This window comes from Dermacentor silvarum, chromosome 3 (genome assembly GCF_013339745.2).
Source record: "Dermacentor silvarum isolate Dsil-2018 chromosome 3, BIME_Dsil_1.4, whole genome shotgun sequence".
NCBI lineage: Eukaryota > Metazoa > Arthropoda > Arachnida > Ixodida > Ixodidae > Dermacentor > Dermacentor silvarum.
In genome coordinates, this window is record NC_051156.1 from 120,403,236 (window position 1) to 120,427,062 (window position 23,827).

Below are 23,827 nucleotides of genomic sequence, written 5' to 3' on the forward strand. Positions count from 1 at the left end.
AATATGTTGGAACCATTTCTTGTATGGTTCTGGTAATTTTGATTTTGGCGATTCTGTTTCAATAATGCAGTAAACATTACCAACACGTATTTATAAAATAAACTTTGTTCAGGCGCTAACTCGTTCCCAGAGCTATAAAAGATTGCTGTCGTCGCTTGCGCAGCGGAAGTCAGTCGAAGAACTGCCTTTGTCGCGTGCCACCGTCTTTCAAAGTTACGCAGGAAACACTCAACATAACTAAAAAAAAATTACTCGACATTCCGACCCTGCGAAAGTGAATGTCCAGCGAAGCTGTGGAAAACCGCCACTACAGCTGCTGAAGGGAGTGTTCTTTATAAATACAAATCGTTATATGGCTCGTGGAAGCAAAAAAATCCGGCGTTAACATCCGATCGTACCAATATTCACGTGACCAGTGGTGACGTCACGTTTGACATGACGATGAAACGTGAGTACGTCAACACGTCAAACGGCGCATCATGACGTCATCATACCAAAGACCGCGTGATGACATCATCACGTCAAACATTGCGTCACGTGATAAAGGCATCGTCACGTGATGATATACCTTGATGGCGTGATGTTATGACGTCATCACTTCAGACGTCGACGAGTAATGATGTCACCTGATGACGCCATTTTATGCTTCTTGGAGAAGCAGCACACTGTGAGCTTCCCACTTCTTTGCATGGTCTGCGGGATCGGCCCACATATGTGTGTGACACCCAGCCACGCAAACTCCCGACCAACTAGAGGCTAACAGATTCGCTGTAAAATAAATTGTTCTTGGGGTAGTTGAATAATAATAGATGAATTCATTGTAGCGCAATGAACATTTAGTACCGCTGTGGTGTCCCGCCTTTTGCTCTCTGAGTATTAACTGTATCATTGGTGCTGCAATTACTGCATTTACTTCATTATTCAGATTTTCCATTAGGCTTCGCACCGTTATATTCGATTATTACGCGTGTTTTTTATGCTATTGTACTCATATATGATGCTTTGAGTAATAAGTGTACATAATATCTAGAAAGAATGCGAATTACTCAAATATCAAACGTTCTGAGCGGGGTTGCGCATTCTAAAGGATTCCTTCTGATCACGGCACTGACGGCACCTTATAGTCAAACCGGTAGACGTAAACTCGGTTGCCCCTGGCGCTCAGGTGGTGGGCAAAACTGAGCACCGGGCACTCGAAGAAGACGTCACCCAGCAGCTGGTGAGCCCAGGACTCGTTCGTGCCGCGCTTTGCTGTCCACGTTCCAGACGCGTACTGCTCTACCAGCTTGCCGGACTCGTTCACGCCGCACGCGGTGAGCAGCTCTTGTACAGCGCCACGCATGTAAGCGTCCGAGCCATCGCCATCGCGCTCCAAGATCTCGACCAGTGGCGAACCCTCGTTGTAGACTGTGCCCAGTATGACCTGAACGTTTTGAACGAAGCGAGTGTAAGGATCCTGAATCCACGTAGAGGCTCAGGATGTGAGAGCCACTTTTATCTAGTCTGACATCTCTTTCGCATAGTCACCGCGAATGACGATGGGAAAAATGTCTGGACCAACCAAATAAAACTTGTCTAAAGAGTTGCCTCTTCGCTTAAGCGAAGGCAGGCATTTGACGTTGGAAGTGTCTTACTGCTAAGAAAAAAAGAAGCACACCTCGTATTTGTTACTGCCTACAGCCAGACGACAGCACATGTTCAATATTCGAAACTTCGTGCACGGTATTCTACATAGCTACTGCTGTCTCTTTGTCGTTTCTCATAGTCACATTTGCGTAAAGAAGCTGTCAGTAAGGTGTTTTGGGCTCGGAGTGTACACGAAGAAATAGAGGAATATACACTCCAGCTCAGCTGTGTCGAACTGTTGTGTATCAAACAGCAAAGTTCACCTAACAATTAGCTGTAGATAATGGTAGGTATATAGTAAATATTTGACCTTCAAATACGTGTGGCATAAAGTGAACGTAAGTAAAAATAAAAAAATTACAGCATCTTCCCGTAGGGGAACCCTGAGTAGTATGCGAAGCAGCCATGGGGTCGACTCAAGTTTCTATTAGTTTTCAGTTCGTCGTTTCCGTTAGGTTGAGGTACGTAGCTACCGGCTTCGCGAGCCCGAAGTTCGGGATCGGCCTGTCGCCGCTGCCGTTTCATGGCAGCGGCTCGAGCCCTCTCCTCCGCGGCGCTGTCCACGGCGCTGACACTGGCGTAGACGCTGGCGTGTCCGTGGCACTCATCGCGGCGTTGCGGGAGGAGAATGAGAGGAGCGGAGCGCGCGCGCGCGTCATTATACCGCGAGCTACAGTGCCGCCCCCCAGCGGAGCATGCAGTGCCTACCGTCGCGCCTCTAACCTTGGCTGTTTCGCATTATCGCGCGCGGAGCCGCAGGTGTTGCCATTCGTTGCACAATCCGGAGAGAGGAGCGTCGGAGAGGAGAGGAGGAAAGCCGAGAGGAGAGATGAGACAAGGAGAGGAGGGGGAGGAGGATGCGCATGCGCAGTGCGGGTGTGGACGCCGCACGGCGGATGGATGGAGGGAGCGAGTGACATAGCCCCGGCCATAAGCTCCTTCGCCTCCAAAACACATAGTTCTAGTGATAGCTAACGTACATCTTTCGCATTCTGCACGTGGGGCTTGGAGAATCAGAGTATGACAGGCGTTGGCCCTCTGCACCAATCAATACAAGATAGCTTTCGGTAGTGCAGCCTAACCCCAACGTTTTCTCAGTCTGCCATCATTTACCCGCGGGGTCTACAGCGCCAGGAAAAGAAAAAGAAACTAGCCTCCTCCCGCGCGAACGGCAGCGACGCGCGACGTGTATGCAGCGAGCGCCAAGAGCTCGCCCCGAGAGGCGCGCCGGCCGCGTCGCCGGCTGCCGGTGCAACCTCGGAACGACTTCAAGAACATTCTGCGCCCAAAATCAAATGCAGTTCCAATCCAGCTCAAATCCTGCTCAAATTCTGCGCTTAATGTAGCTCCAATTCTGCACAAATCCTGCGCTTGTGTAGCTCCAATCCAGCGCTAATGCAGCTCCACCACGTGAATCCTGGGGAAGTGCGAAGCAGTGATGCGCCACTGTTTCCCGCTGGAGCACCACAGGCAACGCGCAGTTGGCGCACCACCATTTCGCGTCTTCTTCACGGGACCGGCTAGGGAAGCCTAAATGCAATGCTGTTATAGGCTCCCTAAGACCGGCTGGGTGGTGGCGCCCTCTCTTGCGCTGCGCTGGTATCACTCTGGCATTTCGGAACCGATTTTAACGAATTTCTGCTAATTCATGGCTTAATGCTTGATTATTACTGTCTTTTAAGTTATTCTGTATCATGTTAGTTTATTTTCAACCGGTTTTAATCAACTCTGCACTAGTGTTGACCCTGTTTTGAGCACGTTTTTGAGCGTGATCACGACAAATCACAAGCGAAGCCGACAGCCCGGGCCCCGAAAGTGCTTCGCACTTTAAATTCTCTAGTAATTTGAGCGTCTCTTTAATCTATATCGCGCATAATAATTTATTAGCCCGCAGTGCGCACGTTACGAGTACCACAAGGACGTTTCTGGAGAAGAGGCGCAGCGTATCCTTTTGATATTGGGGCTGGATGTGCGATTGCTAGGAATGAGACGTGACTATTATCACAACAGAGTGTCAAATATAGCGCACCTGCATATTTCAGTAATCTTTACTGACAAATTCTTAAGATCATTCTTGAATGAACAGCGATGTGGACGTGATAGTCGAGGAGGCATTCTCTTTAATTACAAGGGCACTGAAGGAAAGACGTAATTAAAACTGCATTAATAATTGACCCTTCTGCAACCAAATAAAGAAAGTGCTCTTCGATAAGATATAAAACCTGTAAAAACGAAAGACGGTAGCAACAACTTGAAACCCCGCAAGAGCTAGCCGGGTGTTATGAGAGATGGATAGGGAAGAGGCATGGCAACACAGCAAACAGATTTTATTTACACGCTAACTCAAAAACCTCAAACCAAAAACCCAAAAACACCCTGAACTAGAACACAATGCATAAATAAATGTTAACAAAAATGTACAACCTAATGACTCAATAAATATCCTTAACTTCGCCTCCGTTAGTCTTAGGCCCTTCCTACCCCAAAGTCTGGCATCACTGGCCTACTGTAGTGACGATAGAGGAAAGTCTTTCTTACGAAAGTCCGTCGATGCGCGTATTTTCCCGGCCGGAGTCTTGTAAACTCTTCGATGTGGTTGTTTCGCCGACCGTCGCATAAAGGTTGCTGCGTAGAAGTCGGTCTTTCAACGGGCTCGTCTCGGAAGCCTGGGTAACCCGGTCGCTGCTGCTGACGTGGCCGGGAGAGGTGACGGGTTAGGCCTAGCGACGTCCTCGGCCGCTGCTTCCGTCTCGCTCCTTTCCCGAGTGCCGACGTGGCACCCCGCAAGAGCTAGCCATTACATCATGACATTTGACGGCGCTTACTCACACTCATGTATTTTTTATCGGTAGAAAGAGAATACGCTATATTCTATAACTGCGAAAGGTTGAAGTTAGCAAGATTCTAGCAGTTTTGTTGAGCCACGACGGCCCGAACACAACAATATACCTTGAAATTCGTTACCTCCCGATGACGTACCAAAGCTGGGATTTCTTCGTCCGATATGCAAAGCCTGCTACTACATTTTCTCACGCTCCTCCTTTGGTCTAGTCAAGATGGCGTACATTGGCTAAATCTGTGTGTCAACAAGCGGGATGGTGGCGTCATTCGTGCAGACCACCATTTCATGCAGCCTAGAAGCTTGCAATCTGTTTGCCTGAACTTTAAAATGACAACAAAGAGAAACGTTTAACAGGTGAGGAAAGATGAAATATCCTGCGAGAACTATATTATATTTAATTTCATAGCCATAGGTTAATTTATCGAAGCCAAAATAAAGGTCAATGGTCCATTTTTATTTGTTTTTTTTATTTTGCGCCACAACCTTAACGCCGGCATGTCATTCTTCCGTCATGGGTTACAAACTATGTTGTCAAATTCTGAGAGTTTTGCCAGGATGTTGTTGAACCTTTCTCATTTCTGTAGTTTACTCCTTCGGAATACAATGAACCAGATACATATCGATAGAAATATTAACTAGGCCTGAGTAGATGCCGTGAGAATGCGTGACGTGAAAGCGAGTTAGTACGGAAACTTCAGGGCGTCGTTGCCACCCGTCTTTCATTCTTACATTGTTTTTTCGGGCTTACCAAGCCTGCTTCCTTGGTTACAGTTGCTTCTTCCTTGTTACACAAGGGTAATTTACTAATACCGCTCAACTTAATTTTCTGTTCAGCATCCCTGCATCAGTCCTACTATCGGAAACGCGGCCATTTTGGTTACGGCAAACTATATATAGACTTGTGACAAAGCCTGCCCACCGAACTTTTCATGTCGTTTATTGCAAAGATAGAAATTGGAGATTTATTCTTATTCCGCCCTCTTATACAGCGAAATTAACAAACAAATAGAGTTTTGACAGAACACAGTATGAGTCTTAATTTAGTGCTTCCGCTCGCTGTCCTTCTACGGGCATATATTGACAATCACACCAATACATTACCTATGCCGTGCGTGATACGTGTTTACATCGCTGTGCGCTTCCACTATTCTGAGCGCGTGTGTCCTCCGCGTACATCGCTTTATGAACAAGTGCGCTGTTAGCCATGCACACGGAGTCGGGGCGCCCACCTGTTTCTCGATGATGTTGAAGCGGCGCGCCATGTGCCACGGAGCCTGTGGCAGCAGTCGGGATTCATAGTTTGGCCCGAAAGGAAAGTGCCGTCCCGCTTCGAGCACCGTTTGCAGCGGCAGCTCGGTGAAACAGCTCGAAGAGCTCTGGTTCTGGCTGCAGCCCACGGCCTCGGCGAAGGCGGCCGGGCTCGCCGAGTGCACTCTGCGCGTTTAGAGGAATGGGATTTACGCTACGAACGACACACTCTGAATGTCAGCGTGCTGAAGTTAGGTCACTATCGATGTTAAGGCAAATCGATCGCAGCGCGGAAGACGGGGGCAGTGATAGACACGCACACGACGCCGACTTCCAACAATGTTTATCGGTGATGCAAACACCACATGAAAAAAAAAAACTTCATCATATCAAACGATAGGGTGGAAATCTCACTTCAAAGGCTTTGTGCTAACGATTCACTAGGCGCTTTTATAAAACCTTCAAAAGTATTTCATGTGCGTGATCTCTACTAGTGTCAAAGCAAGAGGTGGGTAATTAACGCAGAAACTATCACACTTCCCAATAAAGCCTGCTTCTACAATTGTGCCCCTTTCTATTGCTTTCTTTTGTTTCTGCGCACACCTGTACATATAGCTTCTTTGTACTGCCAATTAACGTTGTAGGAAGAGATCACTGTGTGTTTTCGTTTTCCTGTCCCCGTCATTCAAACTGTGCTTGTTTTTTCTATGAATTAACTCGCCGAAGCATGCACACCATTGTCGATAATAAGGTCACCACTGCGTTATTAGTTATATGCGTGTATATGTAGGATGGAATGCGACAGACCGGCGTACAGGCATTTTCACATCTCTGTGACGTTTTTAGTACTACAAATTGCCTCTCGAATGCATTGACTCATATACTACCAAGATCAGTTCAATTGTATAGATCAGTCAGCTGCGGTTATGAGCGGGTTGGTTAGGTGTTCTTTGAAAAATGCGCGCATTAACTTACAGGAAACCAGAAGACGCCGACTATCATTATAATTAGCATCCTCCCGTGTTCCCAGTCTTATGTACAACGCACCCGTTTATCATACGTTCATTGCTGCACATGCTTGCATGTTTATTTTGATGCATTGACGCAAAAGCGTCTAATGACCCACTGAGCGAAAACGTCGGCGTGTGTCGTTTGTAGCATAGACACTTCAGGTAAATTCCCATTGGCTGCGACGCGACGTCACGTGCGCGCCTCGATGGAGCACAGCGGGTCCAAATGGAACACCTGCTCTTCGGCTAGCGCGCCAGGTGTTGCGTGAGGGGAGAGAGCACCGCCGCGACGCCACATGACACTTGTTCTCCCTCTCGGAAGTCGGCGCGCGGCCCATATCTCTTTCTTTCAACCCTACTAGGCTTAGCTGCTTCGTGTGCCTACCGGCCTTGGTGGGCGCTGGTGCTTCCTCGGTCTCTCGTCTCGAAGGACGTCTTTGGGATGCGGCGTTGGCGCCGCAGGCTGCTGCTGCTTGCTGGCTCGGGCAGCACGTTCCGCCATTGTACATTACTCGAAGCGCAAATCTCTAAGGACTGCTCAGCAGCGTTCAATTGAACAATATTTATTTCGCGTTCACAAATCATAGAAAAGCGTACTTTTCCTCGTAATTTTTGTCAGTTATTTCGCACGCCTTCGTTTACATTGAAAAAGCACCTCGATCAATAGTGTCGTGTATTTTAATTGTTATATATATATATATATATATATATATATATGAGTGACAGAATTATGCCAATCTGTGGAACAAAAGAAATTCGTTGCTGTCTGCTGACATAAGCCTGTCGGCCAGATGCTTCGCTTTGTGATGTTCTACGCGAGCGCGGCATTGTGCTGCGCAACTACAGAAGCAGTATATACCTTGGGCTGCCAGGAGTAATAATATAGTTTTCAGTTTTACAATATAATCATTTCTATCGGGAAAATATAGGCAACTAATAAATACCGTGCTGCAGAAGGGTATGAAAGACTTCGGCCGGTTGGCGTATCATAGTTGACATATTGAAGGACCACCACTAGAACGAAACACTCGTAAAGGAGCGACCAGCATATTGCGTTCACCCGCAATTGCAAGAGTATGATCCTCTTTTCCTTGAGTTTTATACATGTCGAAAGAGCAAAAACGCCATCACTACTTCTAAAAAAAAAGAAACATTTTAGCTATCGCGATACGTCTGTTATGTTTTCCCAACCAACATTTTCCGCGCCCTATAAAAGAAATAACAGGAAAGAATAAACTCGGTATGTTTTCTAGTCAGCGCAACGTGTGCGTCGTTCTTTTCTGTGTGCGTTGCCGAACCGCTGGTCCTTCAGAACCTGAACTAATGTACAGGGCTATTTTGACGTGGCAAGGTTAACGTATTCTTTGATAGCGTTCTTGCTTGGAGATAAACAATGTAATGTTCACTTTCCTGTCAGTCGAAAAGCACAAAGCGTATTTTTCATCTGAATTGAAGAAATTCCCGTGTTTTTAGACCAACTTTCCATGTATCTTTTTTCAGCGCCTGCTGAAATCCTCACGTTCATAAACAAAAGAAGCAGGAAATGATTTGCAGGGCGGAGCAGCTCCGCAAATATTATCAATTTACAAGTGTGGACCGATGGCATTGAGCACAGCTGCATGGCTTCATTACAGCGAAGATGGCAGTTTTTGCAAACAGAACCGTCCAAAGCTTTATATATGAATTCGACAGGTGTTCCAAGAGCCCTAAATGATGTAGGGAATTTAAGCTTCGTTGTAACTAGGAGGGAAGTGAGGGATGGGGTGGGGGTGATGTTGGGGGTGATATTTGTGAAAGTGTAAAATATGGAGGCAAAGTTTGGGTTTATAAATTATGGGTAAAACAAAGCAATGTAATCGGGAGTAATAAAGTATACGGGCGCTTATTCAGGTTACTACTAACAAACAGACAGTAGCTTTCATCCGCACAGAAGGCCTCGCTATATATATATATATATATATATATATATATATATTACGAACGTTTAGCTGGTTAGGTTTTAAATAGTCGCTTCACCATGCAAATAGCAATTTACGACTTGTAGCTGGTGAGTTCGAACGTGTATTCTCGGATAAAATTATGAGAATGACCTAAATTATACGAAACATTCATTCGACAAGTTTCAGACCGAATACTTCAGCGCTTCAGTTATTTTGGTCCTTCAACGCATACAAGCATGTTTTGTTAAAGAACTAAGTGAAACAAACGTGCATTTCGAACCAAATGTCGCCAAATTTGAGCAATACATTATAAAGATTAGAATTGTGCTCTCATAAAAAGCACTAACATTCGACCCAATATTGGCACCTAAATGGCGCGAAGCTTTTCTAGTTACCGAGGCAGCAGCAGCAGCAAATGAGACGATCCCACCGTCGTCGCTGACAGCTCTCGGCTATCGGCGTCGCAAGGACGAAAACGATGCCTGATGATTGTCGAGAAAAGAAAATTGATGAGAAGTGTTTTGGCACAGATAAGTGCGACACGTGTATAAATTCACTTAAGGTTTCCTACCAATTGCGTATCAGTGGAACATCCATTCTTGGTCATTTGCCAAGAATGGGTAAATACTCAGTGGGGCAAACATGGTTGTACATACCCAGTGCCAAAGTGGACTACATTTGGGCACAAACCAAGCGGTACATACACGGTCACCTGACTTGTCTACTGGCAAAACAGCGGTCAGCACAGACGCGATGGCTCAAGTTGGTCATATGTATATATATATATATATATATATATATATATATCCGCAAAAGTACCCGGTGAGGAAACCACGACGAACGCCAGACTCCAGGGAAGAGGCGAAGAAAGCTTATCTCTACTGTAAAGCCACGCTTTCCTTGCTAAAAAAAATTTAGGGTGCAGTAACTCTTTCGAGATGATTGGCGTCTTTATTGCTGTTAGCAAACTACCTTATGATTGGTTACAAATTGTTGATGAAATGCTTTACGACACGTAACCAGTGACACCTGCACCGTGTCCCATGTTGGCATCAAACATATTTATTGAAAATCGGCACATATAGAGTGCGAAATACCCTGGTACCCAAATTGGTCCGACGGTTGGTTTTGAACTCGGCTCAGACAGGACAGCAGCGTGATGCTCCGCCCTATTGATCACGGACTGCCTACTGACCTAAATTATCGGGACACACCGCAAGCTGGGCGAGGTTCCCAAAGAATCCTAATAGCAAAAAGACACCGGTATACGGTTTGTTTGTTTGTTTTTTTTTACTTCGAACACTTTTTTAAATACCCACAAATGCTACTCGAATCATATCACCACACAATAACTGTGTGCCTACACGGACACAATTTACAATGACAACCAAAGCAATCAATTCAATAATTAAACTAATTGCATTATATACTTCTTAGCTACAAAATTTGTGGCACATGTTTATGTAGGAAAGTTGAAGGAAATTGTCCTAAAAGTCTAGTTTCGTGTTTGAACAATTTAATACCGCCGTATTAACCGAAATAATTACCCTCGAATTATTTGTTGAATTTACCTGCTTACAGATAAACAACCTGCTAAGCACGGCTCGCGGTGCAACCCTCCCGTGACGTAAAAGGGCGGCGATAATTGAAGCTATACGGCGCGATAAAGCGGTCCACCTTGTCTCGGCGACTGGCGGGACTAGGCATCCAATCGGGATTTGCGCACAGCGCCAATCGAAATCAGATCGCGGGAAGGGGGAAGTGCGACAGCAGCTTCATTTTACGCCACCCTGCTACGTAACAGGTGGGTTGCACCACAAGCTGCCCTTCGCAATTATATATAGATGCATACATACATACATACATACATACATACATATATATATCTCATCATCATCAGCCTCTATTTTATGTCCACTGCAGGACGAAGGCCTCTCCTATACATAGGGTTTTACGTGCGAAAAACCACGATCTGATTCTGAGGCGCGCCCCAGTAGAGGCCTCCCGTTTAATTTGAACCACCTGGGGTTCTTTAACGTGCACCTTGATACAACTCCACGGGTGTCCTCGCATTTTGCCCAATCGAAATGCGGCCGCCGTGGCCGGGTCCCGCGACCTGGTGCTTAGCAGCTCAACGCCATAGACATTCAGCAAGCACGGCGGGTCACGCTTCGCAGTGCTGCGTGCGTAATCAGGTAAGCTCAACAAATAGTTTGAGACCAATTATTTAGGTTTACTTGGCCGTTTCGAAATGCTTAAGCACGGAACTAGAATTTTATGACGATTCCCTTCAACATTCCGATATAAACACTTGCCGTAAATTTGCAACTAAGAAGCTATTCAATGTAATATGTTTAATTAGTGAATAAACTGATTTAATTGTCCTTGCAAATGATGCCCAACTGGGCAGTAATGTATAGAGGCGTGGTTCGAATAGCTTTTGTGGGCACTTTAAAAAATTGCAGTTTCGACGGAAAGGCGACATCGATTGCGATAGCAAATTAGTGGACAGCTATACGAAGTAAGGACAGTAGCTTTATCGGCCGTATCAGCTTGTAAAGATACGCATACTAATCAAATTAACAAGCATGGTGTCAGGCGCACAAGCAAACACGAACACATCTCACTCTATGACCACGGAAACTCACTGTCAAAACGCTGCAGTGATGAAGCGCGGCAGCAGCAGCGAGCGAATTGGCCATCCTGCCGCGTCTCGCATAAACGTGAACTAAGCGGTGGAAACACAGCGCACGCCGGACTGCGCACCAGACGCAGATGGCTTTCAAGATACAGCGCACGACCGCCCGGGCCGCGCGTAGTAGAATACCCCTCATCCCACCCCTCCCTACCCTACTCCCAGAGCATTGCGCGCGGCGGAAGACGGCGCGCTGCCTTCCCGCTTTCCTCCCTTGCGTTCGCGAGATTGAGCCGCGATAGCCAGCAACCTTTCGCCCACTTTCACTCGCCCCCAGCATATTGCGCGCGGCGACGATTTTACCGGCCTTGGACTTTATACGGAACCTCACGGCGAAGGCAGAAATGCGCCTGGAACGTCCATATAATTGCTATAGAAACAAAAGAAGTGTTTGAAGTGAAAACAAAACTGCTAATTATACTGTCGAGAGCTCGTTCCGAGCAGCACCAATGGCTCAGCGTCTACGACATGGTGATGCTCAGCAAAAGCGGGCAGCATCAATGCATGTCCCCACTGGGAGTGATGCATTGGGAGTGAAATTCGCTAACACTCGCATTTCGTTTGGCTGTTAATTTGGAAGCGTAGGCCTACAGTAGCATTTTCATAGCCACCTGCCTACTTGAACTCATATTGATTTCAGACTTATACGCGATTCATTAAGGTGGCGTGGTCCTTCAGCGAATAGAGCGTCATGGTGCTCGGCACGATCTCTCGGTACTCGTAATCCAGATGCTGCGGAATACTTTGAATGGACCCCCTTATATTGAAATGTTGCTACACGTATGTTAAAGGAAGTGAAGTGATCGAAATAGGTGCACGTTATAGTGTCTGTGTTGACGTTGCTGCGCACCTGCCAAGTCAGCTGTGCGCGCGCATGTTTGTTGCACCCCCTGGTTCGTGTACCCCTGCACCCCCCGACTCCTGTGCCGCGTTATCTTCTGCGTTCCCTTTCTTAAATCCTTTCACCACTGCAATATATATATATATATATAATATATATATATATATATTGCAGCGGTGCCTTCAATAAATTTTGTTCCACCACCAGCTAGCGTGTCGTTGTGCTACTGCCTGTCGCAGCCGGTTAATACAGTGCAGAACCCCTTTTCTACACCATGTCTAAGCAACCACGCATGTTTGTAAGAATAAACCCCGTCCATCATTCAAGCAAGTAATTAGTCAGAGAAATGATCAATTAATCACCACACTCCGTGAACCATCACGTTCGACTTGAGAGACAGTAGAGCCCTACTGTTGAAATATTTTGTTTATTTGGGCAGCCAGTGATGTTTGGTTAAGTTTCACGAAGGGCCTCATCGCCAAGACGGCTCTGACATGTGCAGGCGCGCGAGGGCTAACGAAATTGATGGCACAATAAACTAACCACCGACAATTGTTTTTTTTATATATATTTCGAAAAATCAGCTGTGTTGACCTGACCCCTCCTTTTTTGGTTTTATATCTGAACGCCTTCCTGCGTAGAAACCAAAGTAACAAGCGCGAACACAGTAGACAATTCTCTGAATAAAGTTCAATGCCTTCACACCAGAACTACCGCTACCAAACGGACAGGTCCTCTTACGGCACGGCACGACAGGGCCGTGCCGTAAGAGGACCTGGCGTTGATAATGTGTGTTCTTCGGTTCCACCTGCAATACACATAAACCTAAGAAACCCTTTATCTTAGCTTTATCTGTTACTGAACATTTTCATCTTATACATCGGCAGCCTTGACAGGTTATGTAATGTCTCGAGCGAAGCCAAAGCGAATTGAGAGGAGCGATCGAAAAACGAATAAATTGACGTGCATGTCCCTCGCATCCTTTAACTCGACGCACCATCCCCGATCACCAGCCGAAGCGTCGATAAATGCCGGCATCTGCATGTAGTATGTTGACGGTGCCATCGTAAAGGCTGTTGGATATATAAATGTGGGGAAAATGCTTGTCGAATGCTAGCAAATGTACAAATTTCAGGAAGCACGTACGGCTAAGCGCGTTTGTAACGCCTATTTTTCGCTGGGTGTTGCAATACACGAACGCCAATTTTAAGTTTTACGAACACGTATGGAATTCAAGTTCCTTCTTTTCAATCTCGCCAAATAACTACTGAGTCTACAATACAGGCTTCGCAGTGCCAAGTCATAAAGATATCGTGGCTATGTAGTTACCTTGTTAATACCCTTAGGGAACGTATGCATGAAACAATTGAAAATACTTCTTAATACGTCGTGGTATCACCCAGCTTACCTGCGGAACGGGGACTCGCTGTGCAGGAGCATACGCTGCGTGCGCCAGCGCCACACCGGGTTCGTGCTGACAAGGTGTGCGCCAATGGACCACGCGCCAGTGGCAGCACCCATGAGGACCGTGTTGTTCCAGTCCCCGCCGAACAGGTCCACGTTTTCTTGCACCCACTTTGTCGCCAACTCCTGGTCGTGCAGTGCTAGGTTGCCCGGCATCTCGTGGCCGTCTGCAACCACCGATGCCACCAATTTGCGGTCATTAGACTTCGGGATACGAATTGTGTCCACTTTTTTGCCTAAATACTGCCAAAATTAGCAATATCTAAATGCTCGGAGGACATGTAGAATAAAGAACTGTCGTTCTCCTACAGTACAAATGTCTGCTAAGTTCAATAGGAAATGACAGCGAGAGAGAGAAAGAGCGAGAGAGATAAAAGGCAAAGAGTTTAAAAAGAATAAGTCCTGGTTAGGCAACTATTCGCTGGAGGCAAGGAGACAGAGTAGGAAACATGTGCCGAAATAGAAGAGTAATAAAAACAATTTGCCCGTACATCCACAATAAAGGCATCTGAGAACAATCAGTGTCTCGTACAGTCCCGATACAAAAAAAGGCAAAAAATGTTTCTCTCTTTACAGCAAATAATTATTTCAATTCGCTTAAGCAACTCGGGCTAATAACGGCTAGAATTAAGATTCAAGGAAAGAGGCAGCTCGTACTTCTAACATTAGCGGTCAGGCATGAAGCGCCTCGAAATTATAGAGGGTGCCTTCCGTGATTGATGATCACCACGGTGATGGGTTAATTTTTACCGTCATTATTTTGAGGGGAGGTGGAGGGAGGGGCTTTCAGGATATTACAGCTAGTAAATACACCATTATAGTGGATTTGACTGCAGCTATCACATTGGTTGGGGTGCATACGGCAGGTATTACCAAATCCTGACTGGGAGCTGACCACTCTCGTTGAAATGAAAAGTGTACAATAATTGCATTCTACCGGTGCTAACATATGGGGCAGAAACTTGGAGGTTAAAAAAGAAGCTCGAGAACAAGTTAACGACCGCACAAAGAGCGATGAAATGAAAAATGTTAGGCCGAACGTTAAGAGACAGGAAGAGAGCGGTGTGGATCAGAGAACAAACGGGGATAGCCAATATTCTAGTTGACATTAGGCGGAAGAAATGGAACTGGGCAGGCCATGTAATGCGTAGGATGGATAAACGGTGGACCATTAGAGTTACAGAATGGATGCCAAGAGAAGGGAAGCACAGTCGAGGACGCCAGAAAACTAGGTGGGGTGATGAAGTTAGGAAATTTGCCGGCGCAAGTTGGAATGAGCTAGCGCAAGACAGGGGTAATTGGAGAACGTAGGGAGAGGCCTTCGTCCTGCAGTGGACATAAATATAAGCTGATGATGATGATTATCGCATCAACCGCTAAAATATGACAGCCCCCTAATTCGAATGTCACTGCATTGTATTGCTAAATTGATGTTACTTTTAGCAATGGCTACTTTCAAAGACACGCTTGAAGCCGATTGAGTCTTCCTTCGTATTACACATTCCTCAGAGCACTTCACGGTTATGTCTCGCCTCCTGATGTGATGAAGGACGTTGCAGATGTTGCAATGCGTTGTTTTCGTTCAGCGCTGAAATATACCTTGCGGAAATTCCCCACCACAATCCCAGTTAAGGTCTTGCGTGGGAGTCCACTGACTGGTGCGCATATGTTCAGATAACATGGCGTCGGCAACCTGACTTTCCTATTTCTGTCAGTGAATCCCTTCCATGTCACCTTTTACTGCTGGCCTCGTATTGTGAACATTTTCCGACAATTTGCATGTAACCTGCGATCTTATTTCATGACCCATTCCCCCTCAAATCTTTCGTAAGGTGCAGAACTTCTCTGATTAAACGAACCTTTACCTCAAAGTTAACTCTTGTTTTCTTCTTGAAGTGCGCGTGAAACGCAGAAATGCTGCAACCACGTCGCATCTGAACCAATGGTAATGAAAATGTGCTGCACCGAACAGAGAAAGCTGAGTTATACAGACGGCAGCTGGGAGGTTCTTGATTTAGCGCCTCAATTTATTTTGAAAAATTCCCAGAAATTGACAAGTTCAAAAACACTGAAGCACTAAAAATATTTATCTCTGTTTTGGAAACAGCATATGTGAGACCACCGGAAGCGGGAAAATGCGCCATTAAGTTTAAAGCTCGCGTAAAATTCTTACACGACCTACAAAACGTTTGCAGAACTTCTATTCCCAAATCGAGTGGTATATACTGTATATTAGGGCAGTGTATATTACACACATTTTGTCCGCTTTAAATTTCTCCACAAGTGCAGTGGACCTAATTTCAATATTTTTTTTATTGCGGAGTTACAGAGTTATAAATTTGTCTTCATTTATTTAACTTCACTAATAGTCAAGGATTTATTTTAAAGAACTGATAGATAATATAAACAATCTAGCCAATGGCTTCGGTAGACTTTAACTTTTACTTTCAAGTGCTACAAACCACATCGATATTGGTGCAGTGGATGCTGAGGAATACAGTTTTGCCGTTCTCATGCAGGTCATTTAAGAAGAACCTTCAGGAGCTCCCATGTTTACTGCCCTATATTTCACCATCTTCATTCCAGGGCAAGAGTCCCATGCGGAGTGTTTGTGAGCGTGATCGGGTGGTGTGAGTGTAAATTCGTCCATGCGGGAACAGCAGACTTGTGTTGGAAATGTGTGAGGAACTTTACCAGAGGGTTCTACTGCACACGTCTTGAACGCTTTTAGTGCTAAGCTGACTGAACAATTGCTAAACATGACGTTTCGACTAATATGCTCAAGCCCGGTGCACGCTGAAGGCATATTGTTCAAGCTCTCCGTACCGTTAGTCAAACTGAATGCGACTCTGCTTGAGGCAGTGCGGTGTTTGCGTCTCCTTGATGTCCATTGCGTATTTTAAAGAGATAACCTTTCTTGCTTATATCACGCACTTTGCATGGTTGGCGAAAAGAAGTTCTTGGACTGTTAACTGGCCAATGGTAGCATTAGTAAAAGTTGAGAAAAAGAAATGCGGACCACACCTCACCGCTGTGCGCGCCATGTAACGAACCGCATATTACGTGGGCTGTCGCGCAGTATTTCATTACAAATGAACCGAACGAACCAACGAACGAACGAATGAATGAATGAATGAATGAATGCTGAGGTTTACCGATTTGATTATGAAAACTCTGCTTTGATTTGAAAACTCCGATTTGATTTTCAGGCACGCCGTAGTGACAAACCCGCAATAATTTTGACCCCCTGACTATCTTTAACGTGCCCCCAATACATGGGACACGGGCGTTTTTGCATTTCGCCCCCATTCAAATGTGGCCGCCGCAGCCGCGATTTCATCCCGGGACCTCGTGTTTAGCAGCGCGACACCATAGCTGCTAAGTCCCCACGGCTGGTGTACGCGTATATTTGATTTCAACGCGTTATCACTGTAATCAAATAATCGCTCGGCCAGCGCAATACTACTCTGCAGTATTTATATATTTTTAAGGCTGTCACTAATTCTTTCCCGACACATTTTGTTTTGGTCCGATTGCACGCACGAGGTTTGCAGTAAAGCTCGACATCACATGGAGATAGAGAGCAGGGTCACGGGGGTAAGTATATGCTATCGCTGACTCTGACGATCAAATATGACACTTCCTGCCGCAATATTATTTTTGGTTGTAAAAATGGTGATCGGAATGAGAAGCCACAGACTGTTTTCGAGACGAACTGCTTTGTTATTTCAATCGTTTTAACGCCTTTCTAGTTTTTTGAAAGACTTCTTTGTACTGCATCTTATTGTGTTTGTCAAGTAGTTCCATGGCCCCAGCAATTTATTAGTCTTTGTGTAGGCCTATTTGTCGTGTGTTCCATGGAAGGTTGCGTGGCCCCTAACAGCTATCGCGGTCGTTTATTTATGCTTGTCGGAAGAAGGTCACCTTTGTGGAAGAAACCAAGGACGCCAAGGCGGAAGTTGGGAGCGACCACGACAAGGTTTTCGGAGGCAGCCAGCAGGGAGCCGTCGAAGCGCTGGTTGCTGCCTGTCTGGAAGCCCTCGGCGAACAGGAACACTAGGACGGGCTGCTTCTTGCAGCCACCGCCAGCCGTGGTCTCAGCGCAGGGCGTCCAAACGTTGAGGTGCAAGCACTCCTCAGATCCATCCCAGCCTTCGTTGCTGCCCGAGAACCAATCCTTTTGAGGGCACGGCGGACAATCGAGAGTAGCCGGCACCACGGATGAGATTTCGGTGGCCGCCACAGGAAGCCTGCGTCCGTTGGAAGAACGTGTCATTTAACTACTTTAACTGCGTTTGTTGCCAGTTTTAGTACGTTATTTGCCACCAATCCTACTCTCTTTCTGTCCATGCCTCGGGAACATTCATTTGAGTCCAGGGAAAGAATCCCTAGTTTGTCGCAATGAATCCGGAACCCCATTCCCTCCTATACACAAGTACGCGCACGCGCACGCACACAGGCACCCCTGCCAGCCCCCCCCCCCCCCCCCCTTCCCTAGTGTGCTGCTTTGGGCCGATAAACCTCGGCTGTTACTCAGTCAACTGAACAGGATTGAAAACTGGGCACGTTCGTATTGGTTCCATGCAAATAATGGGATTCGTCTTCTGTTTTCAGTGTGCTATTGTTATTATCTACGAATCAATCAGCATTTGCGACGAAATAGACTTGCGTATCAGTTGGATTGCCCACTCGGTGGGCGGATTTAGGTGCACGCTGCAAAACTCCAGGACAGATATTTAAAATATGACGCATGCGTCACGTGCTTTGGTTAAAATGACATTCATGGCCACATGACTAGCAATGTGTTATACAGTGGTCTCTGATCCATGAAAAGGGTCATCTTGGCAGTTCCTATGCAAATGGTCTATTTCGGTTTTTACCCGTGACTCTCAATAAGCGAGGAGGACGCGGATTAATTCATTTAGAATATTGCACAGGTACCATTACTCTGCGCGCAATTTAGAACTGCAGCACACTTTCACCTATTGGAGAATTCAATTGCGTTTGTGTGTGAACAACGGCGTTTGTTTTAATAGTGCAGTGCGCCTCCTACTTACTGCACAGAAATACAAAATAATTCTACTGCTTGATGCAGATATTTTAGGAACACGAGAAACACAATATTACTTTGCCTCATGCTTGCCCGTTCTGAGCACCACTTTGTTGTCAATACGATTTAGAATTAGGAAGGCGTTGTATTGCTTGCACGTAGCGCTTATTGTGACCCAATATGTGCACCATAATCTTATTAATATACTGTACACGGGCACATTTTTTTCCAAATAGTTCTGTATTGGCACAAGTCTGTACAAACCGCACACCATCCGACTTTTCCGATAAACAGAAGTGTTTTGCATACTGCTACTATATTTGCGTGCAACAACCAAGAAAGTCTGATCACGAAAGTTGAGAACATATATAGCAATGAACAATTCTTTAAGTTGTTTAGTATAGGGCGTAGAATAATATAAGGATATTTTCATTTTACCGATAAATAAAGTTTGATCCTTTATTTCACTGAATGAACATTCCCTAAATACGAATCTCTGGAACGAACCTGCGCAAAAAGCTAGCCATGAAAGAGCGGACGGTGCTTAGACTCGTCCTTTCTTGTCCTCGTTTATAGCAACTTTTTCTGTCATGAAACAAACATTTTCCGTAACTCACCTGAAGCGCAAGTCATGCACTGGTGGCTGCGCGTAAGGGATGCCCAGAAAGGTGTAGATTCGATGGCCAGCTACGTAGGACTGGTATCCGCGCACCGAGCTTCCACTTTTGGTGCGAACTTCCGCATGGTCCGCCTACATCGTGACCAGGATGAAAAGATAGGCTTGTGGAAAAAGGTGAACTTTATCTTTGCGTTTTCGGTACGACAATAAACATAAATTTGAGTATGTCGGGAGACAGTATGTTGCGCGTCAGTATGTAGGGAGAATGAACGAGGTGGCAGTATGGCAATTTGTGCTAATAATAGCCTCAAATGTGACGTCATAAAAGAGTACACTGTGAGAACTTCTAATTTTGAAACTCTTAGTTAAGATCAGCCAACTTTTTACTAGTTGAAGTACATAGGCCTTGTTTTGTATCGGTGCCTACATTCTTGAACTTTGTGCTCAAGGTTTTGAAAACAGTGAACGAGAAGATGCTGGTGTAGTTATAAAATTGTCATTTAAACAGGTAAAACATCCACCAATGCCCTCCCGCCCCCCCCCCCAAAAAAAAAAAGTTGTCTTGACACTATGTAATTGTTTGGTTATGACAACGAACTTCTTGTGTCTAATAGTGAGACATAGTATTTATAAACGTTTCTTGACTTGTGTTGCACTCGCAGCAAAAATGAGAGGTGTGGGGGCGTTTTTGTGCCTGTAGTCAGTGACCACTTGCCAATTTTCGCAGTTATCACACCACACATGAGTCATTGGAAAACTTGTTTCAACTTATTACAGGACGATTACTACCGAGAGGAAAAAATCGAAAACTATTTGCTAAAACTGATTGGAGCTAAATTCTCGAAATCACTGACACTGTACTTGAGTCTAAATACTTAGAGTGAAAGTTAAAGAGCTTTAGACTTTGCCTTCCCACCTGTATTGGTGGGAAAGCAAATGAAGAAAACATTAAATGAACAAAAATAGTGAGAAGGACAAGGATAGATGCCTCACTTTCAGAAAAAATGAAAAAAGAGACATGAGCAATTTACCACATTCATAAAAACAAAGCAGAAAAAAGCACTTGTTCAGTTTAAAGAGGTCAGAAGTATGTCACAATCTGATATAAAATGAGTGGGCATAAACTACTACGAAAATAGGCGCGAAAGCATACGGATAATCACAAAGCGAATTTGCAATACTGTGAACAATCTTTTGGTAAGACTGAGCATAAAACTATTTCTCAACTTTTAATGAAGAAAAAATCTTGCTCTGGCACATTGCTTGCTCATATATTCAACAATCATTTTTTGAGACCAAGGGGCTTTTGAAAGCCTCCGCTAGTACCAATGCTCGCTATAATTTGTGCATCACAAATCACATGACAAAATAATTTTTTTGGTCTCACAGATGGATCAGAGGTAAATTTATTCTTGATGAACGAACAGAATAGTTGTACTCTGGTGTTTAAGGTGTACCAGCAGAGCCAGTAAGAACAGTTTCACAGCCTACTAGCTTAGTATTATCACATATATGCGACTTGATTTTAACCACTGCAATACTTCCCGACAAGCTCGAGATAGCCAGAGTTTCAGTTATCTACAAAGGTGGTGGTCAAAATCGCATGAATAACTACAGGCCAATGTCTGTGTTGCCTTTATTTTTGGAAATTAGAGAGCGTGTAATGTATGCGTGACTTTCAAAATTTTTGTAGCTCAAAAGATATCATAACAAGCCGCCATTCGTATTTCTTAAAAGAAAGAATTCACAGAGAAGGCCTTACTATATATTATAAACAAATTAGTTCATAATTTCGAGCAGTAACTTCAAACAAAAGTAATAATCTCAATTTTAAGACTTTATTACATCAAGCACGAATTCATCTTGAAAAACTAAACGGGCACGCAATAAGACGTGTTTCCTTAAAGTTAGTGTGTCATCTCACAAATGTGTTCGGTATAGTGACATGCAGCATGTAATATCAGAAATGAGTGAATAAAATACGGTGTCCCTCAGCTGTTAAAATTGGCCCGGTTTTGTTCCTGATATATATAAATGATACCTTAATATACCACCAACACCAGACATCCTTATATATGCCGATTACAATAACGTCTTCTCAGTAAAAGATTTAGATATTCTTGAGAAGCAATCGAGTTTATTGAATGATCATTTGCAAGTATAGTTAAATACAAATAAACTTCAGCTAAACACTAAATAGACAAAATAGGTTGTTCTTTTATCAATATACAATGTATACTCCGCCAAATTCCAATTACATTTCGACAAGTTTTGATTCAATGCACTGTATGTCAGATGTTCCTCTGTATTATTTTCCGTGGAACGCTAAATTTATCATTCTGAATCAACAAACTTCGGACGGATATTTTATGGACATCAGCATAAAACGTATTCGGAAAGGTCCCGTGTTTGTTACCACATTGGGTAACGAATCCGCTCGGTGTATCGTGTATTCATGTATACATATTGCTGTTTGTTTATTTGGGGCAGGACCACTAAAACAAATAACGGCAGTATTCATAGACTGTCAAAGGGAATGCCACGCATAATGAAAACCAGTCCCCGCCGAATGCGAATATTCCGTCCCACCCTTTCACAAGCACAAAGCTATAACGTTCGAAAGTATTTTCTGCAAAAAGACAGATACAGTTATTTAGGGCCAAATGAGCTCTTGAGCGGTTGCATTCCGTGAAACCTATTTTCGGAAATAGCATTCCTATAGTTTTAGACGCACTACCTATTACAGTAAAATCATCCTCACAAATTACGGCAGGTAAGATCTTGCACACATGATTCCTCACATGTAATCTTATTACTAGCATGGTAGAAGAATGCCGCTCAGTAAGGCATTTAAAAAAAGAAGATGCATGCTTATCTAACGATTCAGCTGTGAATTTTGTTGACCCATTGGGATATGTTATCTCTCCAGAAGGGCGTTACGGAAAAGTAGACAGAAAAACATAGCGAAAGATACGTTATGCACCAAACACAGGCAAAGACGAGAGGGTATCGACATGGACAAGCGCCAACTTTGAATAAAGCTTTCTTTCCGTCAAAGGTTTATATATAAGGAGTTTACCACACATGCGCAATGAAGGAATAAACAAAGCCATTGAAATATGAACATGAATATTACGTCACCGCAACATGCCGCGCATGAACCTTTCTTCGTTGCTAAACAAAAGAAATAGAAGTTTCACTAACACATCCGTTCCATCTCGAGGCAATATAAAACGGTTCCATCACCTCTCTGGCAGTGCAATTCTTGATTCTACCCAGAATCTTGATCCTCCAAAGCCGCGGAGCGCACATGCGAAATGTACAATGCGCGGGCAAATGCGCAATACCGTTGTTTCCTATCGAAAGCTCATGTTCCATTGCACGATCCGCAAAGCAGCGGCTAGTTTGCCCGTTATACGATTTTCCCTCCTTGCTACGTTGTGCATTGTTTTTGTTTTTTTTTTTGGGGGGGGGGGAGATGCACTTCGGTAAAGCGGAGTGCAAGAACGCCCGTGCACCATGCATTGGGGTGCCCGGGAAGAAACCACAGGTGGTTAGGATAAACCCCAAGTCCCCCACTAACACGTGCTTCATAATCATATTGTGGTTTAGGCACCTACAACCCAAGATATAAATTTTGTATTGACTTTTTTAAACGTCAGTTAAGCTTACCAAGTCGTACAAAGATACATTTAAAAAACCGGGAAAAAAATGTCCTTACTACAAGTCATACATTGTTCCAAGAAAGCCAACTTAGTAACCCATGTTGGCAAATCCACAGGAATGTCGGTCCAGTAATTCGGGCCTTGATGAACAGCAGTGCTAAATATTGTTTACTGCATGTGCAAAGAGGGCAAGCGTTGCATCTCTCTCGGAATGGTCCAGCCGATATTCGATCCACGCAGTTAATCTTAGGTCATGATTGGGCCAGAACTCATAAATACACAGCCCATATTGGGATCACGTTGTTAACCTTAGGCCATCATTCGGCCAGGAATTGCCAATACGTATCGAACGTTCGTCCGAGCTTACGTGCCGCCTGGGTGTAGGTGCGATGCGCGATGGAACGGACTAGTGTTTTAATGGTATATTTATTCTCGTAGTGTGGTGCATGATTTGTTGTTCTTCTGATGTGGGTACGGCCCTATTGCTGCCATCAAGTTTCGTAACTTTATTTCTGCAAGCAGTTTGCGAATAGCTGTCTAATTATGTTTTTTTTCCTAGGTGCAAAATAATGTGTGCTGCTCGTATTACCACATTATGGACAACTGTAGTCGCCCATTGTGCTTAGCGCTGTTCGATTTGGTGGTTAGGGTGGGTTCTTGCACATTGTCAGGCATTTAGCTGCCTTATTACCACCCCTTCCCACACAACAAATGTGTAAAAACCATTCTTTCAATTCTCCACTTGTTCGCAGTCGCAATGTATCGCTGTGTCCATTTGCAAATGTGATTAGATCTGGCAGTAAACACAATAAAATCAGTGAGACCAT

General features: G+C 44.7%; 1 protein-coding gene across 1 annotated transcript in view; it reads right to left on the bottom strand.

Annotated features, from left to right (window-relative positions):
• Positions 1–1,099: 1,099 nt before the first annotated feature.
• The window catches only part of LOC119444723 (cholinesterase 1), a 30,936-nt gene continuing 8,208 nt past the window's right edge, over positions 1,100–23,827 (bottom strand). The window contains exons 4-8 of the mRNA XM_037709079.1: positions 19,334–19,467; positions 17,591–17,916; positions 13,611–13,833; positions 5,698–5,902; positions 1,100–1,423 (exon numbers count right to left, since the gene is read on the bottom strand). Coding sequence (XP_037565007.1) covers positions 1,100–1,423; positions 5,698–5,902; positions 13,611–13,833; positions 17,591–17,916; positions 19,334–19,467 — 1,212 coding nt within the window. The remainder of the gene's footprint in view (positions 1,424–5,697; positions 5,903–13,610; positions 13,834–17,590; positions 17,917–19,333; positions 19,468–23,827) is intronic.